Here is a 16,905-nt window from a genome sequence, read left to right on the forward strand (position 1 = left end):
TTGTTTTCTCTTTGTCATGATGAAAGTACATAATATTTGACTAGATATTCTTTAAGGCACTAGTATTCAGCTTAAAGTGCCATTTGAAGGCTTCACTAGGGTAATGAGGGTAAAGTTAGGGTAATTAGGCAAGTCATTATATAACAGTGGTTTGGTCTGGAGACAATCCAAAACTAATATTGCATAAGGGGGCGAATGATATTGACCTGAACATTTTTTTATTCTAGCTGAAATAAAACAAAGACTTTCTCCAGAAGAAAAAATATTATATGAAATACTGTGAAAATGTCGTTGCTCCATTAATTATCACTTGAGATATATTTGGAAAAGATTAAATATTTCACAGGAGGGTGAATAATTTTGCCCTCAACTGTATATACTGTAGATATGCACATAAGTTATTTTTTATTAACTGTGTAAATACTTGTCTTAGTTTGATGATTAAGCAGAAAGCATCTACAAAACATACAGAAGATATCAGTATTTTTGCTGTGAGTATTAATATTTTCTCACCAGATCAGAAGTGGAAAAACATATTTCAGTGTTGTTTGTTTGCACATTTTCTGTGAGTGTTGACGCCCATGCATTTTCACATACAAACATTTTTGAAGAAAAAGAAAAAAAAAGCGCTAAAACGTGCATTCTTGTCTTTATTCTGCATTGAAAACATTTATTTTTATTACATTTTTTAAAAAGTTATAATACACGTTTTATATATATATATATTTATATATGGATCAAGGTATATGGGGTGGTTCGCCCAGGGTTTAAACTAGAATGGCCCTTGGTTTCATATTCAAACAATTATTTTTGTTTATTTTCAAGCTTAATCTTTTCACCAGCACATTTGTAATATTGTGGTTTTAAAGTTTTGCTCAAAATAGGTTTTCTTTTTTGTGTAAACGGTAAATATTTTATTCTGTATATGTCTCTTATTTAAAGCATATTTATTTTAATGCAATTGAAAGCACAGTCCAGTGTTTCTGGAAAAAACAGTCACTGAAAATAAAAGAAAACTTTGTATAAATGTCAAACCATTAAAATCTTCCACTGTGACAACAGAATTTCATGTAAATATACTGTTTTTCTTAATGTTCTGTATATTTGTACTTGTTAATATTTCGGTTTGTCTCTTTTTTTCTCAGTTTGTGCACTGTAAGATTATACTTGTGATAAAAAACAAAAGCAAAATAAATGATGATTTTGAATAAACATCAGAGAAATCCTTCATGTCAATATACTATACTGCTAATATCAGGAATAATGTTAAAGCAGTATTCAGAATACTTGTTACAGCAAAATACAACAAATTTAATTAAATGAAATGTGAGAACTGACAAAAGTTAGTATTAATAATTTTGAATATTGATTGCAGCATATCAGTGCAGTTCTTCAATTAATTAGCAACATACAGTTGAAGTCAGAATTATTAGCCCTCCTGAATTATTCACCCCCCTGTTTATTTTTCCCCAATTTCTGTTTAACGGAGAGCAGATTTTTTCAACACATTTCTAATCATAATAGTGTTAATAACTCATCTCTAATGACTGATTTATTTTATCTTTGCCATGATGACAGTAAATAATATTTGACTAGATATTCTTCAGGACACTTCTACAAAGCTTAAAGTGACATTTAAAGCCTAAACTAGGTTAATTAGGATAACAGTTTAGGGTAATTAGGCAAATTATTGTATAACGATGGTTTGTTCTGTAGATTATCGAAATATAAAGAAATATAGCTTAAAGGGACAAATTTAGCTCCTATAAGCTCATATAAATATAGCTAAATATAGAAATGTAGCTTAAAGGGGCTAATAATTTTGTCCTTAAAATGGTTCATAAAAAATTAAAAGCTGCTTTTATTCTAGACGAAACAAAACAAAACTTTATCCATAAGAAAAAAATATTATCAGACATACTGTGAACATTTCCTTGCTCTGTTAAACATCATTTAAGAAATGTAAAAAAAACACAAATTATTCACTTTAAATATTGTTTTTAGCATGTTTCTGCTATTTGTTCAGTTAAATTAATCTCAATCAAATGTGGGAAACAGTGCTAATATACATTATAGGGCAGATGTTTGAGTATTCAGAGGCTGGGGGTGAAGAAAACATCTTTCCAGTTGAATTGTATTAAATTCTGACATATAAATATGTGATATGTTTTTCCATTTGATATCTTACATAAACATTTACTGTGCAAGATCATGGAAGAAATTAAATGAAAACACATTCAGTATAGATCAGGGGTGTCAAACTCAATTTCTGGAGGGAAGCAGCCCTGCAGAGTTTAGTTCCAGTCCTGCTTCAACACTCCTATCTGCAGGTATCACAGAAGACTAAAGCACTCAATTAGTGCAATCAGGTGTGTTTAATTAGGGTTGGAACTAAACTGTGCAGAGCTGCGGCCCTCCAGGAACTGAGTTTGACACGTGTGATATAGATGATAATAATAATAAGCAGTTTCAATGCCTCTAATGCCAAACTCTGTATTCTGGTCCAGATTAAATATTTTATATAACATTTTTATTAAATATAATGGCATAGCACAACAAGTTCAACAACCAAAATAATCAAGAAACAATTATTCTAAGATATGGATGCTTTCAAAATGTCTTCTTTGTTTTTTAATTACCTTTTTTACCTGAGCAAACTAAATCTTTTTAGCCGTCTAGCGAAATTGGCTTAATTTTAAACTTTAATATTGTAAACTTAATTTTTAAATACTTTTTTGTGATAATAAAATGCCAAAATATAAATACAATTATGATCCACCCTCAGTAGGAGAAGCATATATATATTTGAAAGAGTGAAACAACACACTCGTTTTGACCTGTAATTATTAAATATAACAGAATAAGTGACTGACATGGTGGCTCAGTGGTTAGCACTGTTGCCTCACAGCCAAAAGTTCGCTGCAAGGGCATCCGCTGCATAAAACATGCTGGATAAGTTTACGGTTCATTCTGCTGTGGCGACCCCTGATTAATAAAGGGACTAAACCTAAGGAAAATGAATGACAAAGTAATTAAACTAAAGTATATTTAATTTTGAATGATTTCAGATAATATGCTAACACTTAGCAGTTTCATGGACAGTGTATAGATTTGAAAATTAGAAAGTATTTTAAAGCTGCACTCAAAATTCAATTAGTTTATCGCTTCAATTGTACCTTTTTGTATATAAACTATAGTTGCACTGAATGACATTTTAGAGGGGTGTAAACAGGACACATTCGCATAAACTACAACAACAAAGCTATGTAACTAAAGCTCTGTTATATACAATGTAAACCCCTTTTTGTCTTGTCAGTAATGTAGATTTGGAGGGCAGGCGATTGTTATTTCTGAGATGATGAAAGGAGGAAGTGGAGGAAAAAAAACTGTAGTAAAAAGTAATTTTCATTCACGCTTCCCTCTATCAGTGTAAAAGAGAGACAGTAAAGCTCCAGCTCTCATTTCGCTCATCTTCAACACACGACTGTGGTAAGTCAAATACACACAACACGGTAAAACATTTAACCCTCAATTGTTTTCAAAACAGTTTTACATATTTTGTTATTCAATTTTTTTATCTTGTTTTTTTATTTCCGGTACTGAATTGCATTATGGGGTCCTTAACTTTTCTTTATCAATATTTGATGTTAAAAGGTTGAAAAAGTGACTTTTATTTAGTTTTTATTTATTTGGCAGAGATTTTTAATAAGTATGAAGTGATGTGTTGTTTGGGATTGTGTTGTAAATTCTTATTATGTTAATAATTCCTCATGTAACAGTTTTGGCACTTTATATGAGTTTACAGCAAAAAAGCTAAAGAAAATAATAATGCTTACACAATGTTGTCACACATTTCTTCATGTGTGTTTATTTGTGTGTGTTTTTTCTCCTGTAAGGTGAAGTGAGTGTAAATGATGGAAATATCTGTGACGTTCCTCCTCGCTGGATGTCTGATACAAGGTCTCGCTCATATTAACTGTTATTGATTACTCTTATTAACTACTGATTAACTTAAAGCGAAAGCAGCTTCATCTGAAGTCTGAATAAGTAATGTTTGTGAGTGAGATGTATTCAGCATGTTCACTGTGTTTGATGAGTTACTTTAGTGTTTGTGTTTGTTTCAGGTGGTTTATGTGGCTTCAGTATCAGTCTGCCGTACAGAGTAGAAGCTCTAGAAGGATCCTGTGTTTTTATACCCTGCATATTCCAGATTGATGAAGATTATAAAGATGACCTCACTGATGCTGCAAAGGGATTATGGTATAAAGAAATATACCCTTCTGGTTTGGTGTTTAACTCCAGCAGCCCTGACAGTGGACAGTTAAAAGGAGAAATGTTTGACAAAGCTACAGAGAAAAACTGCAGCACTCGCTTCGATAATCTCAAACTCACAGACAGTGGCTCATATTACTTCAGACTTGAAAGCAACGGTGGACTAAAATGGAGCTACATAGAAGTTGAAATTGTCATCAAAGGTGAGTCTCATTGTTCATGCTACTTCTGTCCACCTTATTTTTAACAAGAGAGACTAGTATATCGCCAGGACAAAAGGTCTACTGATGCTGTTTTAGATTTAAGCTGGTAACTTTTATTTTCATCTGTTATCAATCAAGACACATGGCTCATAGTGTAAACAGTTATAATGCTTACTGCACTTTCACTTTTAGTTGTTTATCTACACTGACATATAATGAATCAGATGTCTTGCATATTCAAAAAAATATGCTTTGCAAAAAAATTGACATTCAAGTTAAAAAGTGCTACTGTACTATACAATGTGTTATATGATATGATGTTCTCTGCTATCTTGTAAGATGGTCTGCATCTGCATGTGTTTCAGCGTCTCCACCCAATCCCACAGTGCTTCTGTTTCAGGATCAGCAGGAGGTGATGGAGGTGACGGAGGGAAAATCAGTGACTCTGAGCTGCTTTAAGATCTTCTGTCCGTCTCTTCCATCATCTCTCACATGGAGCTTCAGTCCTGAACACCTCATCAATGCAAACATCACAGAACAGCAGCATCAAAACCAAACACATTACTACTCTGATCTGATGTTCACTGTAACTCAGCATCATCACAGAGCTGAATTCACCTGCACTGCAACACAGCAGCAGATCACAACACACAGCACCCGACAGCTACATGTTCAGTGTAAGACAGGAATTACTTCAGTCACAGATGATCTATAAATAATGCTGTCAATTACACTGTAATGATCAAAGTTCTCTTCATCAGATGCTCCTAAAAGTGTCTCTGCTCATGTGAGTCCAGCTGGTGTGATTGTGGAGGGTCATTCAGTGACTCTGAGCTGCAGCAGTGAAGCAAACCCAGCAGTCAAATACAGCTGGTACAGACACAATGAAGGAGACCTGGAACCAGTGCAGACCGGACCAAACCTGACCATCAGCAACACAAACCTGACTGAGACAAACCTGACCTTGAGCTACTCCAACCTGACCATCAACGACATCAACCCATCACACAGTGGACGATACTACTGCAGAGCTAAAAACCAACATGGGACTCAGAACACATCAGTGCTGCTGGACGTCCAGTGTGAGTATTAAGAGTCTTTAATGATTTACTCTATTTTAAATAGTAATGCATCAAAGATTTAGAGCATTATTAGAGTATCTCTTCATCTACTGGATGTTCAGATTGAATATTTGTTAATCTGCTGAACAGAATTTTGTTCATGTCCACATATGCTGTTTATTTTCTAGACAATTAAAAGAAAATCTTAGTCTAAGAGCATGTCAAACCCAGACAATAATGCTGACTGTTGCATGTTTAATGACTTTACTATTACTAATTTGCAAAATGGTAAAAGCATTATTAATTTTAATGACATTAAATCACTTCTCTTCATCAGATGCTCCTAAAAGTGTATCTGCTCATGTGAGTCCAGCTGGTGTGATTGTGGAGGGTCATTCAGTGACTCTGAGCTGCAGCAGTGAAGCAAACCCAGCAGTCAAATACAGCTGGTACAGACACACTGAAGGAGACCTGAAACCACTGCAGACCGGACCAAACCTGACCATCAACAACACAAACCTCACCTTGAGCTACTCCAACTTAACCATCAGCGACATCAACCCATCACACATTGGCCAATACTACTGTAGAGCTAAAAACCAACACGGGACTCAGAACACATCAGTGCTGCTGGACGTCCAGTGTGAGTATTAAGTGTCTTTACTGATTTACTCTATTCTAAATAGTAATACATTAAAGATTTAAAGCATTATTAGAGTATCTCTTCATTTACTGAATATTTGAATTGAATATTTGGTAATCTGTTTGAACAGAATTTTGTTCATTTCCACAAATGCTGTTGAGTCTCTAGACAATTAAAAGAAAAAATTGGCCTAATAGCATGTCGAACCCAGACAATAATGCTGACTGTTGAATGTTTAATAACTTTACTATTACTAATTTGCAAAATGGTAAAAGCATTATTCATTTTACTGGCATACAATCACTTCTCTTCATCAGATGCTCCTAAAAGTGTCTCTGCTCATGTGAGTCCAGCTGGTGTGATTGTGGAGGGTCATTCAGTGACTCTGAGCTGCAGCAGTGAAGCAAACCCAGCAGTCAAATACAGCTGGTACAGACACACTGAAGGAGACCTGAAACTACTGCAGACTGGACCAAACCTGACCATCAACAACACCAACCTGAATGAAACAAACCTGACCATCAGCAATGTCTATTTGGCTCACAATGGCCGATACTACTGTAAAGCTGAAAACCAACACGGGACTCAAAACACGTCAGTGCTGCTGGACGTCCAGCGTGAGTATTAAGTGTGCTTTCTAACTTAAACTTTACAGACAGCATTTACACCTAAATATTTACAAGTTCTAATAGCTTAATCTGTTTTCAATCCCCCCTAGCCCTCATCAGCAGACGGACTAATTTCTGTCTTCTCCCATCTGACGATTAACACTTAAAGTCGAGCATCGCAGCTTCTGGCATGAGAAAACAAAGAATTAAATATGTCATTGCTTACAAACATGATCAATATTTATCTGTTCACTTTCTGTTGTTTATGCTGGGTGTCTGTAATAACACTGTAAATATGCTTAATTTCTGATGATCTGACGATTTCTGCATTTGAACTGCATCAATCAATCTGGATAACACAGTTTTAACATGAGCGGACTAATAATCTTAATCTGATGCTTGTATTTGTCTGTCAAGATTTCTGTATTTTCTGTAAACTAGTAAAAGTATGGGGCGAAGCAGTGGCGCATTTGGCGTTTCTGTGTGGAGTTTGCATGTTCTCCCTGCCTTCGCATGGGTTTCCTCCGGTTTCCCCCACAGTCCAAACACATGTGGTACAGGTGAACTGGGTAGACTAAATTGTCCATAGTGTATGTGTGTGTGTGTGAATATGTGTTGGATGTTTCCCAGAGATGGGTTGTGACTGGAAGGGCACCCGCTGTGTAAAAACCTGCTGAATAAGTTGGCGGTTCACTCCGCTGTGGCGACCCCAGATTAATAAAGGGACTAATCCGACAAGAAAATGAATGAATGAATGATAGTAAATGTATGTGTTAGAAGTAGAGGTATACTTACTAAAAACCTAAAGTTTCAGAGTTTAATTCACCATGTCAGAATGTATCGCAATGTAAAACTGCAACACTTCATCACATGATTCATCAAACTATAAACAGTCTAATAAATCTAACTGGCGTTGAGGTATTTGAGTCATTTTACTGTTGGACTGCTTCATATTTACCTAGAGATAGCAGCTCACACTGCTGACTCTATATGGTCACAGCAATTGTTGTTTTGTGTGTTTTAAACACTGATTCTAATACATGTCTTCAAAGCATTGAACTATTTTACACCAACATTAATACTGAACACATATTTCAGGTTCACGCTTTCTTTTCAGGTTTTTGCTGATGCACAGCTCTGACTAAAAGTGCATGTGGTTAAAAACTGTGGTAATATTTTTAACACACACCTCTGCCTCGGTACTGTGAAAATGTGATAGAGCTTGAGTTCCCCTTTAAGTCAGGAACTCAAGAGTTATATCGGATTGACATTTTGGGGAATGGCCAGATAACTGATCACTCTGAAGAGTAGGAAAAGGCCAATGAATGCCTATAAATGGGCAAGTGCATCTCCTCACAGGTCACCTGAAAGAGAATAAAATAGATTTTTTGCTACAGAGCTTTCACATCTCTGAAGAGATCACAACTGCTACTGAACTCCTGACACTTCCAGAAGTCCAGGATTCCAGTCTGCCAGGGTGTTTGACAGCTTATTCCTCTGTGGTCTTCTCTCCGGTCACTGGGCACTTCACTGGCATCTAAAAGAGCAATCATACAGCGGTTTCTACAAGGAAAGCAGCTTTCTCTAAGAGAGCAACACGGTTGGCAAATGCATCTTATTAAAGACGTTGTACCGACTGTGCATTTCTAAATGCAGTGGTTTCCAGTCACCAGATAGCATTCATGGTCACTGTGTTTCAAGGGGGTCCAGCATGTAAACCACAGACTGTAAAATATAAATGTAAACTCGATGCTTGTAATCAGCTCATGCCCATAGTGAATAGGCATGTCTGTCGGTGTACTTAGATTGCGGTTCAAGGTGGCATTGCGCGAGTCAGCCCAGCTGCAATAGTATCTGGATGCAGACTGCATATCTCAGACTGGCAATGTCAGACACAATGCCCTCAGTGGAGCTGGTGACGTCACTGTGAGGTGTGGGGTTAGGTGTGCGCATTACAGGCATTGCATGCAGCTCAGCTTACACCTGCACCGAGTCTGCATCTAGACCCCCTCTCGTCCAGGGAGATCAGAGGATTACAGTGAAGGCTATCCACTAGGTAATTCCCAGTGGACCTTCCACTAATCTAAAGCACATCCAGGCCTATTGGTTCACTCATTCAGGCTTCTGATGACTGTGCTGGTGTTCTGTTGATCTGTGCTGCCTCCTCTGAATATGCTACTGGTAGCTCAATCTGTCGTGTTTTATTTTATAAAAACAGGGGTAGCACATCTTATCAGCTTCAAATGTCTATCAAAATAAACTACCACTTTTAAATTTTTGTTTTCTTTATTTTGCTTTATATTTAATTTGTTTATGGTTTATTAGAGTGGTTGTTCATTCTGATTGACATTTGAGGCTGAAAAGATGTGCCTTGTCATTATAAAATCGCAACATTTACTCTCTGATTTCTCTCATCATCAACACAAGTCTTTGCTCATTTACAAGATACGTCCTGCCATTTGTTACCACGACTGGTGGGGATTGACAGGAGACAACAGGAGGTAAGATCCAATATGCAGGTTTATTCAATGTCAGGCAAGCAATGGTCAAATCAGGTGCAAATGGGTATTTTAAGGCAGTCCAGAATCGTCGTCAATATAACAGGCAATAGGTCTAAAGGCAGGCTAAACAGGATAACAAAGGTACAAGGCTGGGATCAAGACACGGAGAAACAAGACAGGGAAACGCTTTGTAATGTTACACAGGGAAAACAAGACTCGGCAAACTGGTAGCGTAAGAGAGTGGCTTATGAATGGCGTGAAATCAGTCTGTGAACAAGGTCCAGCTGGTGTTTGCAATCAGGATAGATGACTGAACAGACGTGCGTGTTTGGGAGCAGTGCATGTATTAAAAATGTAGTCCTGGGAAAAGCGGAAATGTAGTTTAGAGAGTTCGTGTGAAAACCAGCGATCCTCTGGGAAGCGATCGCTGGTTGTGTGACACCATTATTCTGTGTGCATTTGAGCTCTATAAACTTTTGTTATCATGTCTTGCATAATTTGATTTCTTCAGGGTTTTGTGGAGATTTTTAAAATATGATTTAAAAAAATTCCATCTAATGGGTCTATAGGATGGTCTCCAGTGTTGCCTAATAAAGGACTTTGTGTTGAAATAATTCACATATATTCTAAATGAAAGAAATACTGTCAAATTGTGATAATATTATTAATAATTTAATAAGATGCTCTTTTATACCAAGTAGTAATTCGAACTCAAGTGTAGCAAATAAGAGAGGAAACGTTTCGGTAAATACAGTTAAAATATTGCATTGCAATATGAAATAAATCCATTAATATGGATAGTAAAAGTATAAGCTATTTAATAATATTACTATTTTAAAAATATTACATAGCTTTTAGTGTATTTAATCACAGTAGGCATACATTGGTGTCCTCTGGTGGTTACTTTACACTTACACATTGTTATAATGTAGTGCAGTTTCTTTCTGCTCCACTAGGAGGCACAAGGAGACTTATTAAAAATATTTTCATAACATGACAGCATATTGTATGCACTGCACAGTTTCACAACAGATAATGCAGTGGACAACTCAGTCAAACTGTCTTCCAGTATTATTAAACTGCATAAACTGTATCGCATCAACACATATGCTTTTTATTGCTTTCCCCCTCAAACCCCTTTTTGTCTTGGAAGTAATCTAGATCTGGAGGGCAGGCGATGGCTATTTATAAAGTGATAGAAAAAACTGTGGTAAAAATAAAATTTCACACCTCCATCTATTAGTGAAAAATAGAGACAGTAAAGCTCCAGCTCTCATTTCTCTCATCTTCAACACACTTTAACATCTGTGGTAAGTCATTTACACACAACACAGTAAAACATTTAATCCTCATTGTAAAAATATCTGTAAATTAAGTTTTCAGTAATTTCTGATTCATGTTTCTTTATTTCTGCTTTTGAGTTGCACTGTGAAATATTGTACTTTCCTCCAACAACTTATGATGTATAAAAGTTTGAAAAAGTGACTTTTATTAACATTTTAGTAGTTTAAAGTTATATATTGTCAGGGTTGGTGTTGTAAATTACATTACAAAAACCTGCTAATAAACTGCCAGAACTTTTTCTAACATTTTACAGACTTATTTTTATACAGCCTATATACAGTGCTCAGCATGAATATTGGGAACTCTATCATAAGATATATTGTTACATTAGCTCCAGAACATAAATATAACTAATATTTAATATATAAATAATATATAAATATCTAACATTGTAAAAGCATCTTATAGAAAATATTTATTTAAAAAATAGCTTTGATATGGGGTGCACACATTTATGCAAAGCACTTTATACTAAAAGTTCTACACTAAAAGTAAAACAATTGTGCTTATACACTATTGTCAAAAAATTATTGTATGATTGTATGATTTAAAACATTTGTGTGTTTTTATTTGTGCTTGTATTTTTATTTGTGTTTTCTCCTGTAAGGTGAAGTGAGTGTAAATGATGGAAATATCTGTGACGTTCCTCCTCGCTGGATGTCTGCTACAAGGTCTCGCTCATATTAACTATTATTGATTACTCTTATTAACTACTGATTAACTTAAAGTGAAAGCAGCTTCATCTGAACTTTGTAAAATAGGAAATGTTTGTGAGTGAGATGTATTCAGCATGTTCACTGTGTTTGATGAGTTACTTTAGTGTTTGTGTTTGTTTCAGGTGTTTTATGTGGCTTCAGTATCAGTCTGCCGGAAAGAGTAGAAGCTCTAGAAGGATCCTGTGTTTATATACCCTGCATATTCGAGATTGATCAAACATATAATGCTCACCTCACTGATTCTGCAAAGAGATTATGGTATAAGGAAGGAATATCAAAAGAAGATCATCATGTAGTTGTGTTTGACTCCAGCATCTCAGGCAGTGGACACTTTAAAGGAGAAATATTTGGTAAACCTACAGAGAAAAACTGCAGCACTCGCTTCGATAATCTCAAACTAAGTCACAGAGGCTCATATTACTTCAGACTTGAAGGCAGCGGTGGACTGATATATAGCTACACAAAATACCCATACCATCACCCACGAGTTGAAATTGTCGTCAGAGGTGAGTGTCATTGTTCATGCAGCTTCTGTCCACCTTATTTTTAATGAGAGATTTATTTCACAAGGAGAAAACTTGCTGCTGCTTTCTGTTGCTAGCAGGTTATTATTTCATGTTATTTCATGCATTATCAATCAGAAACACACTGGCTCAGTGTAAATGGTTCATAATGCTACTGCATTTTGCTTCTCTTTAGTTGTTTGTAGCAGCCCACATGATTTAAATGATTTGAGTTTTCATAAAAAATAATAGGCACTGCAAAACAAGTGGAGAGTGTGACTGGACATTATTGTAGAGCAGTTCCAGTATATAATGTTTTATATATGATACGTGTTTTTCGCAATCTTGTAAAATGCTCTGCATCTGTATGTGTGTTTCAGCATCTCCACCCAATCCCACAGTGCTTCTGTTTCAGGATCAGCAGGAGGTGATGGAGGTGACGGAGGGAAAATCAGTGACTCTGAGATGCTTTAAGATCTTCTGTCCGTCTCTTCCATCATCTCTCACATGGAGCTCCAGTCCTGAACACCTCATCAATGCAAACATCACACAACAGCAGCATCAAAGCCAAACACATTACTACTCTGATCTGATGTTCACTGTAACTCATCATCACCACAGAGCTGAATTCACCTGCACTGCAACACAGCAGCAGATCACAACACACAGCACCCGACAGCTACATGTTCAGTGTAAGACAGAAATTACTTCAGTCACTGATGATCAATGAATAATGCTGTCAATTACACTGTAATGATCAAAGTTCTCTTCATCAGATGCTCCTAAAAGTGTCTCTGCTCATGTGAATGGTGCAGCAGTGGAGGGTCATTCAGTGACTCTGAGCTGCAGCAGTGAAGCAAACCCAGCAGTCAAATACAGCTGGTACAGACACACTGAAGGAGACCTGAAACCAGTGCAGACCGGACCAAACCTGACCATCATCAACATCAACCGCACACACAGTAAACGATACTACTGTAGAGCTGAAAACCAACAAGGGACTCAGAACACATCAGTGCTGCTGGACGTCCAGTGTAAGTATTAAGTGTGTTGTTGTCTTTACTGTTTTATACAGTCATTATAATATGTTCAGTGCCATTCACTGTGAGGTACTTTGCTGAATCAGATTTGGGAGTCTTAGACAAATAAATGATTTGATTACAGTACATGTCAAAATCATGTAATAATGTTGTTTAAAATGTGCATAACAGTAAATCTGTTCTCCTTCATCAGATGCTCCTAAAAGTGTCTCTGCTCATGTGAGTCCAGCTGGTGTGTTTGTGGAGGGTCATTCAGTGACTCTGAGCTGCAGCAGTGAAGCAAACCCAGCAGTCAAATACAGCTGGTACAGACACACTGAAGGAGACCTGAAACCACTGCAGACCGGACCAAACCTGACCATCAGAAACACCAACCTCACCTTGAGCTACTCCAACTTAACCATCAGCGACATCAACCCATCACACATTGGCCAATACTACTGTAGAGCTAAAAACCAACACGGGACTCAGAACACATCAGTGCTGCTGGACGTCCAGTGTAAGTACTAAGAGTCTTTACTGATTTACTCTATTCTAAATAGTAATACATTAAAGATTTAAAGCATTATTAGAGTATCTCTTCATTTACTGAATATTTGAATTGAATATTTGATAATCTGTTTGAACAGAATTTTGTTCATTTCCACATATGCTGTTTGTCTCTAGACAATTAAAAGAAAAAATTGGCCTAATAGCATGTCGAACCCAGACAATAATGCTGACTGTTGAATGTTTAATAACTTTACTATTACTAATTTGCAAAATGGTAAAAGCATTATTCATTTTACTGGCATACAATCACTTCTCTTCATCAGATGCTCCTAAAAGTGTCTCTGCTCATGTGAGTCCAGCTGGTGTGATTGTGGAGGGTCATTCAGTGACTCTGAGCTGCAGCAGTGAAGCAAACCCAGCAGTCAAATACAGCTGGTACAGACACACTGAAGAAAACCTGAAACCACTGCAGACTGGACCAAACCTGACTGGACCAAATCTGACCATCAAAAACCTGATCAAAACAAATCTGACAGAAACAAACCTTTCCATTAGCAACACAAACCAGACTGAGATAAACCTGACTGGACCAAACCTGACCATCAGCAACATCAACCGGTCTCACAGTGGACGATACTACTGTAGAGCTGAAAACCAACACGGGACTCAGAACACATCAGTGCTGCTGGACGTCCAGTGTAAGTATTAAGTCTCATTGCTGCTTATTTACAATGTTATACATTGATTCAGCTTCAATTTAACACAACCAGGACTTTTAACAGTTTAGTAAAGAAGAAAAAGGAGGAGACGGGGTGGTAGGGGGGATTCTTCCAAAACAAAGACATGAATATATGGTATATGTATAAATTAAATCACAATTTGCTGAATACAAAAGGCCTAAATTCTGTTCTCTTTCATCAGATCCTCCAGAAAAACCACATATTCTTACAAACAGTGTGATTGTGGAGGGTCATTCAGTGACTCTGAGCTGCAGCAGTGAAGCAAACCCAGCAGCGAACTACAGCTGGTACAGACACAGTGAAGACCTGAAACCAGTGCAGACTGGACCAAACTTTACCATCTGCAACACAAACCTGACTGGACCTAACCTGACCATCTGCCACACCAGTCTGACAGAGGCAAACCTGAGATTGAGCTACTTCAATCTGACCGGACCAAACCTGACCATCAGCAACATCAACCGGTCTCACAGTGGACGATATTACTGCAGAGCTGAAAACCAACACGGGACTCAGAACACATCAGTGCTGCTGGACGTCCAGCGTGAGTATTAAGAGTGCTTCCTAATTTACACCCTAAAAATCTGTTTACACCATTTATTTACAAGCTTTAATAGTTTAAAATGTTCTTAATGTTTTCCATTAGGCCAACAGACCAATTTCTGTCTTCGCTGAGCTGATGATTAACATTGAAAGCTGAGCACAGCATTACATTTGTGATTGCTTCCTAAAATGAACAACATTTATTTGTTTTCTTTCTGTTTGTTTATACTGAGAGTCTTTAATAACACTGTAAATATGCTTAATTTCTTAAGATTTGTGCATTTGAACTCCATCAATCACTCTGGATTACACAGTTTTAACATGAGCAGACTGATAATCTTAATCTGATGCTTTTATTTGTCTGTCAAGATCTTTTACTGTTAACTATTAAAAGTTTGTGTTAGAAGTAGAGGTATAATTACTGTAAACCTAAGATTTCTAAGTGTAATACAGCATGTCAGGATGTAGCGCAATGTAAAACTGCAACAATTCATTAAATGATGTATTGAAATATGAGGAGTCTGCTGAATCTAACTGGTGTTGAGTTATTGGAGTCATTTTACTGATGGACTGCTTCATATTCACCAAGTGAGAGCAGCGCACAGTCACTCTACACACACATCAGTGTTATACGCTTCAGTCAAACGTCTCCAGTTTTGTGTGTTTTAATCACTTGATTCTATTATTATTTTAGTGAGTTATTATTTTTGAATCCAACAACATCATCAATGTTCACTTGTAAGTGATGAATATTCAATGAGCTTCAAGTCTTCACTTCAAGACTTTCTTTACTGTTATTTCACAGCTCTGACTAAAAGTGCTTGTGGTAAAAAGTGTGTTAACATGTGTAACAAATGTCTTTCTGGCTCTGTACTGTATAAAGTGTGACTGTAGAACTGAAGTCCTCATTTCATGCAGCAGAGAAACGTCCGGACATTATTCAGAGTATTTCTGTGTGCATTTGAGCTCCATAAACTCCTGTGATCATCTCCACATGTTCATCTGAGTTCTGCAGAGCTTTAACATATATCAGCATTTTAACAAAGCATTTTATTAATATAGTGTAGGATGCTCTCAGTGTTGTCTGATAAAGGACTTTATGTTGAAATGACTTGCATATATTAAATTTAATAAAACAAATACAGCCAAAACTGTGATAATAATAATGATAATTTAATAAGATCTATTTTATACTATTGAAAATGTTTGGGTAAATACATTACAGTTAATATATTGCATTACAATAATAATAATAATAAAGCCATTAATACAGATATTAAAAGCTCAAGAGCTCAAGGGTGTAGATTTGCTCTTGAAATTGGTGGGGACGTTTATCTCTAGAGCACATGTATTGAACAGCACAAATTCTGTTTGGTGCTTTTCACGAGTTCACCCTCACAGATATTTAAAGAATGAATTGTATTTGGCGTGATGTCCAAGAAGAGGGATTTGAGCTTGGAAAAGACCCCCCAACTCGTGTCATTCCTTTTATCAGGAAAGGGAGAGACGCTGGGGTTCGAGTGAAATGTCTAGCCCGGCCCTAGAACCCTCCCCTTAAGTAGATACCCAGTTAGCAAATAATTCTGGCTCAGATTTGGCATAAAGCTGGCACAGCAGGCATTCTTCTGGCTCTGGCATACAGCATTTGGGCCAAACGTGGCCTGGGTTTGGCACAGGCGGAACCGTCTTTAAGGTGGCACACAAGATTTGGGCCAGATTTAAAATGTAGTGTTTGGCCCAGATGTAAAAACTTGATATGTGAGCCACGTAAGTTTGGTTTGTCTTGACCCACATCTAAAATACACGAAAATTGTTTTTGATAAAAAAAAAATAAATAAACTACCAATCAGGTCACTTTGAGAAAAAGCACACCCATAGTGTGCCTAAAGTGCAGTAGTGACACACCAATCTATCTGGCCCAGTTCAGGCCCAGTTATGAGTTATTAACTTGGCCGAGACTTGTCTCAGAAATGGTCCATGTTTGGCCCTTGTCTGAAAGCCAGACTTGGTCCAGTCATGTACCGTAATCCACTGCGGCATGCGGGCCAAGCAAAAGCTGATTGTGTGGGCCAGAGCTGGGCTGGAGAAACTTTGCTATGTGGGTAATGTTTAAGAGGTGAGGTGTTGAGGTGGTGGAGGGATACAGGAGGTGTGAGATAATGCAGGTCAAATAACTTTTGGTATTTATAGGGGTTTGGTTTAATGTTGATTGCATAATATGATTGTCAATTGATATGTT

The 16,905-nt window shown here is 36.9% G+C and overlaps 3 protein-coding genes across 9 annotated transcripts in view; 2 read left to right on the top strand and 1 right to left on the bottom strand.

The window, feature by feature from the left end:
• LOC108179169 (sialic acid-binding Ig-like lectin 10) overlaps positions 1 to 16,905 on the bottom strand; it is a 60,159-nt gene that overhangs the window by 27,119 nt on the left and 16,135 nt on the right. The gene's annotated exons all lie outside the window — the stretch shown is intronic.
• LOC137490836 (sialic acid-binding Ig-like lectin 10) lies at positions 3,413 to 7,716 on the top strand. 4 transcript variants are annotated; one of them, XM_073946837.1, is made up of 8 exons: positions 3,427 to 3,489; positions 3,897 to 3,960; positions 4,125 to 4,475; positions 4,841 to 5,152; positions 5,237 to 5,557; positions 5,874 to 6,179; positions 6,497 to 6,796; positions 6,898 to 7,707. In XM_073946837.1, the coding sequence occupies exons 2-8, from the start codon at positions 3,912 to 3,914 to the stop codon at positions 6,945 to 6,947; spliced, it is 1,689 nt and encodes a 562-aa protein (XP_073802938.1). In that variant the 5' UTR covers positions 3,427 to 3,489; positions 3,897 to 3,911; the 3' UTR covers positions 6,948 to 7,707. The 4 variants fall into 4 exon arrangements, with proteins under 4 accessions (XP_073802941.1, XP_073802942.1, XP_073802939.1 ...); XM_073946840.1 differs by lacking the exon at positions 5,237 to 5,557 and having other exon boundaries at positions 3,413 to 3,489; positions 6,898 to 7,716; XM_073946838.1 differs by lacking the exon at positions 5,874 to 6,179 and having other exon boundaries at positions 3,424 to 3,489; positions 6,898 to 7,711.
• On the top strand, positions 10,530 to 15,188 carry LOC137490837 (B-cell receptor CD22-like). 2 transcript variants are annotated; one of them, XM_068219777.2, is made up of 9 exons: positions 10,530 to 10,598; positions 11,240 to 11,303; positions 11,471 to 11,854; positions 12,232 to 12,543; positions 12,628 to 12,885; positions 13,085 to 13,390; positions 13,707 to 14,081; positions 14,305 to 14,667; positions 14,770 to 15,188. In XM_068219777.2, the coding sequence occupies exons 2-9, from the start codon at positions 11,255 to 11,257 to the stop codon at positions 14,796 to 14,798; spliced, it is 2,076 nt and encodes a 691-aa protein (XP_068075878.2). In that variant the 5' UTR covers positions 10,530 to 10,598; positions 11,240 to 11,254; the 3' UTR covers positions 14,799 to 15,188. The 2 variants fall into 2 exon arrangements, with proteins under 2 accessions (XP_068075878.2, XP_073802936.1); XM_073946835.1 differs by lacking the exon at positions 10,530 to 10,598 and adding an exon at positions 11,037 to 11,123.

Source organism: Danio rerio, chromosome 4 (genome assembly GCF_049306965.1).
Source record: "Danio rerio strain Tuebingen ecotype United States chromosome 4, GRCz12tu, whole genome shotgun sequence".
Taxonomy (NCBI): Eukaryota; Metazoa; Chordata; class Actinopteri; order Cypriniformes; family Danionidae; genus Danio; species Danio rerio.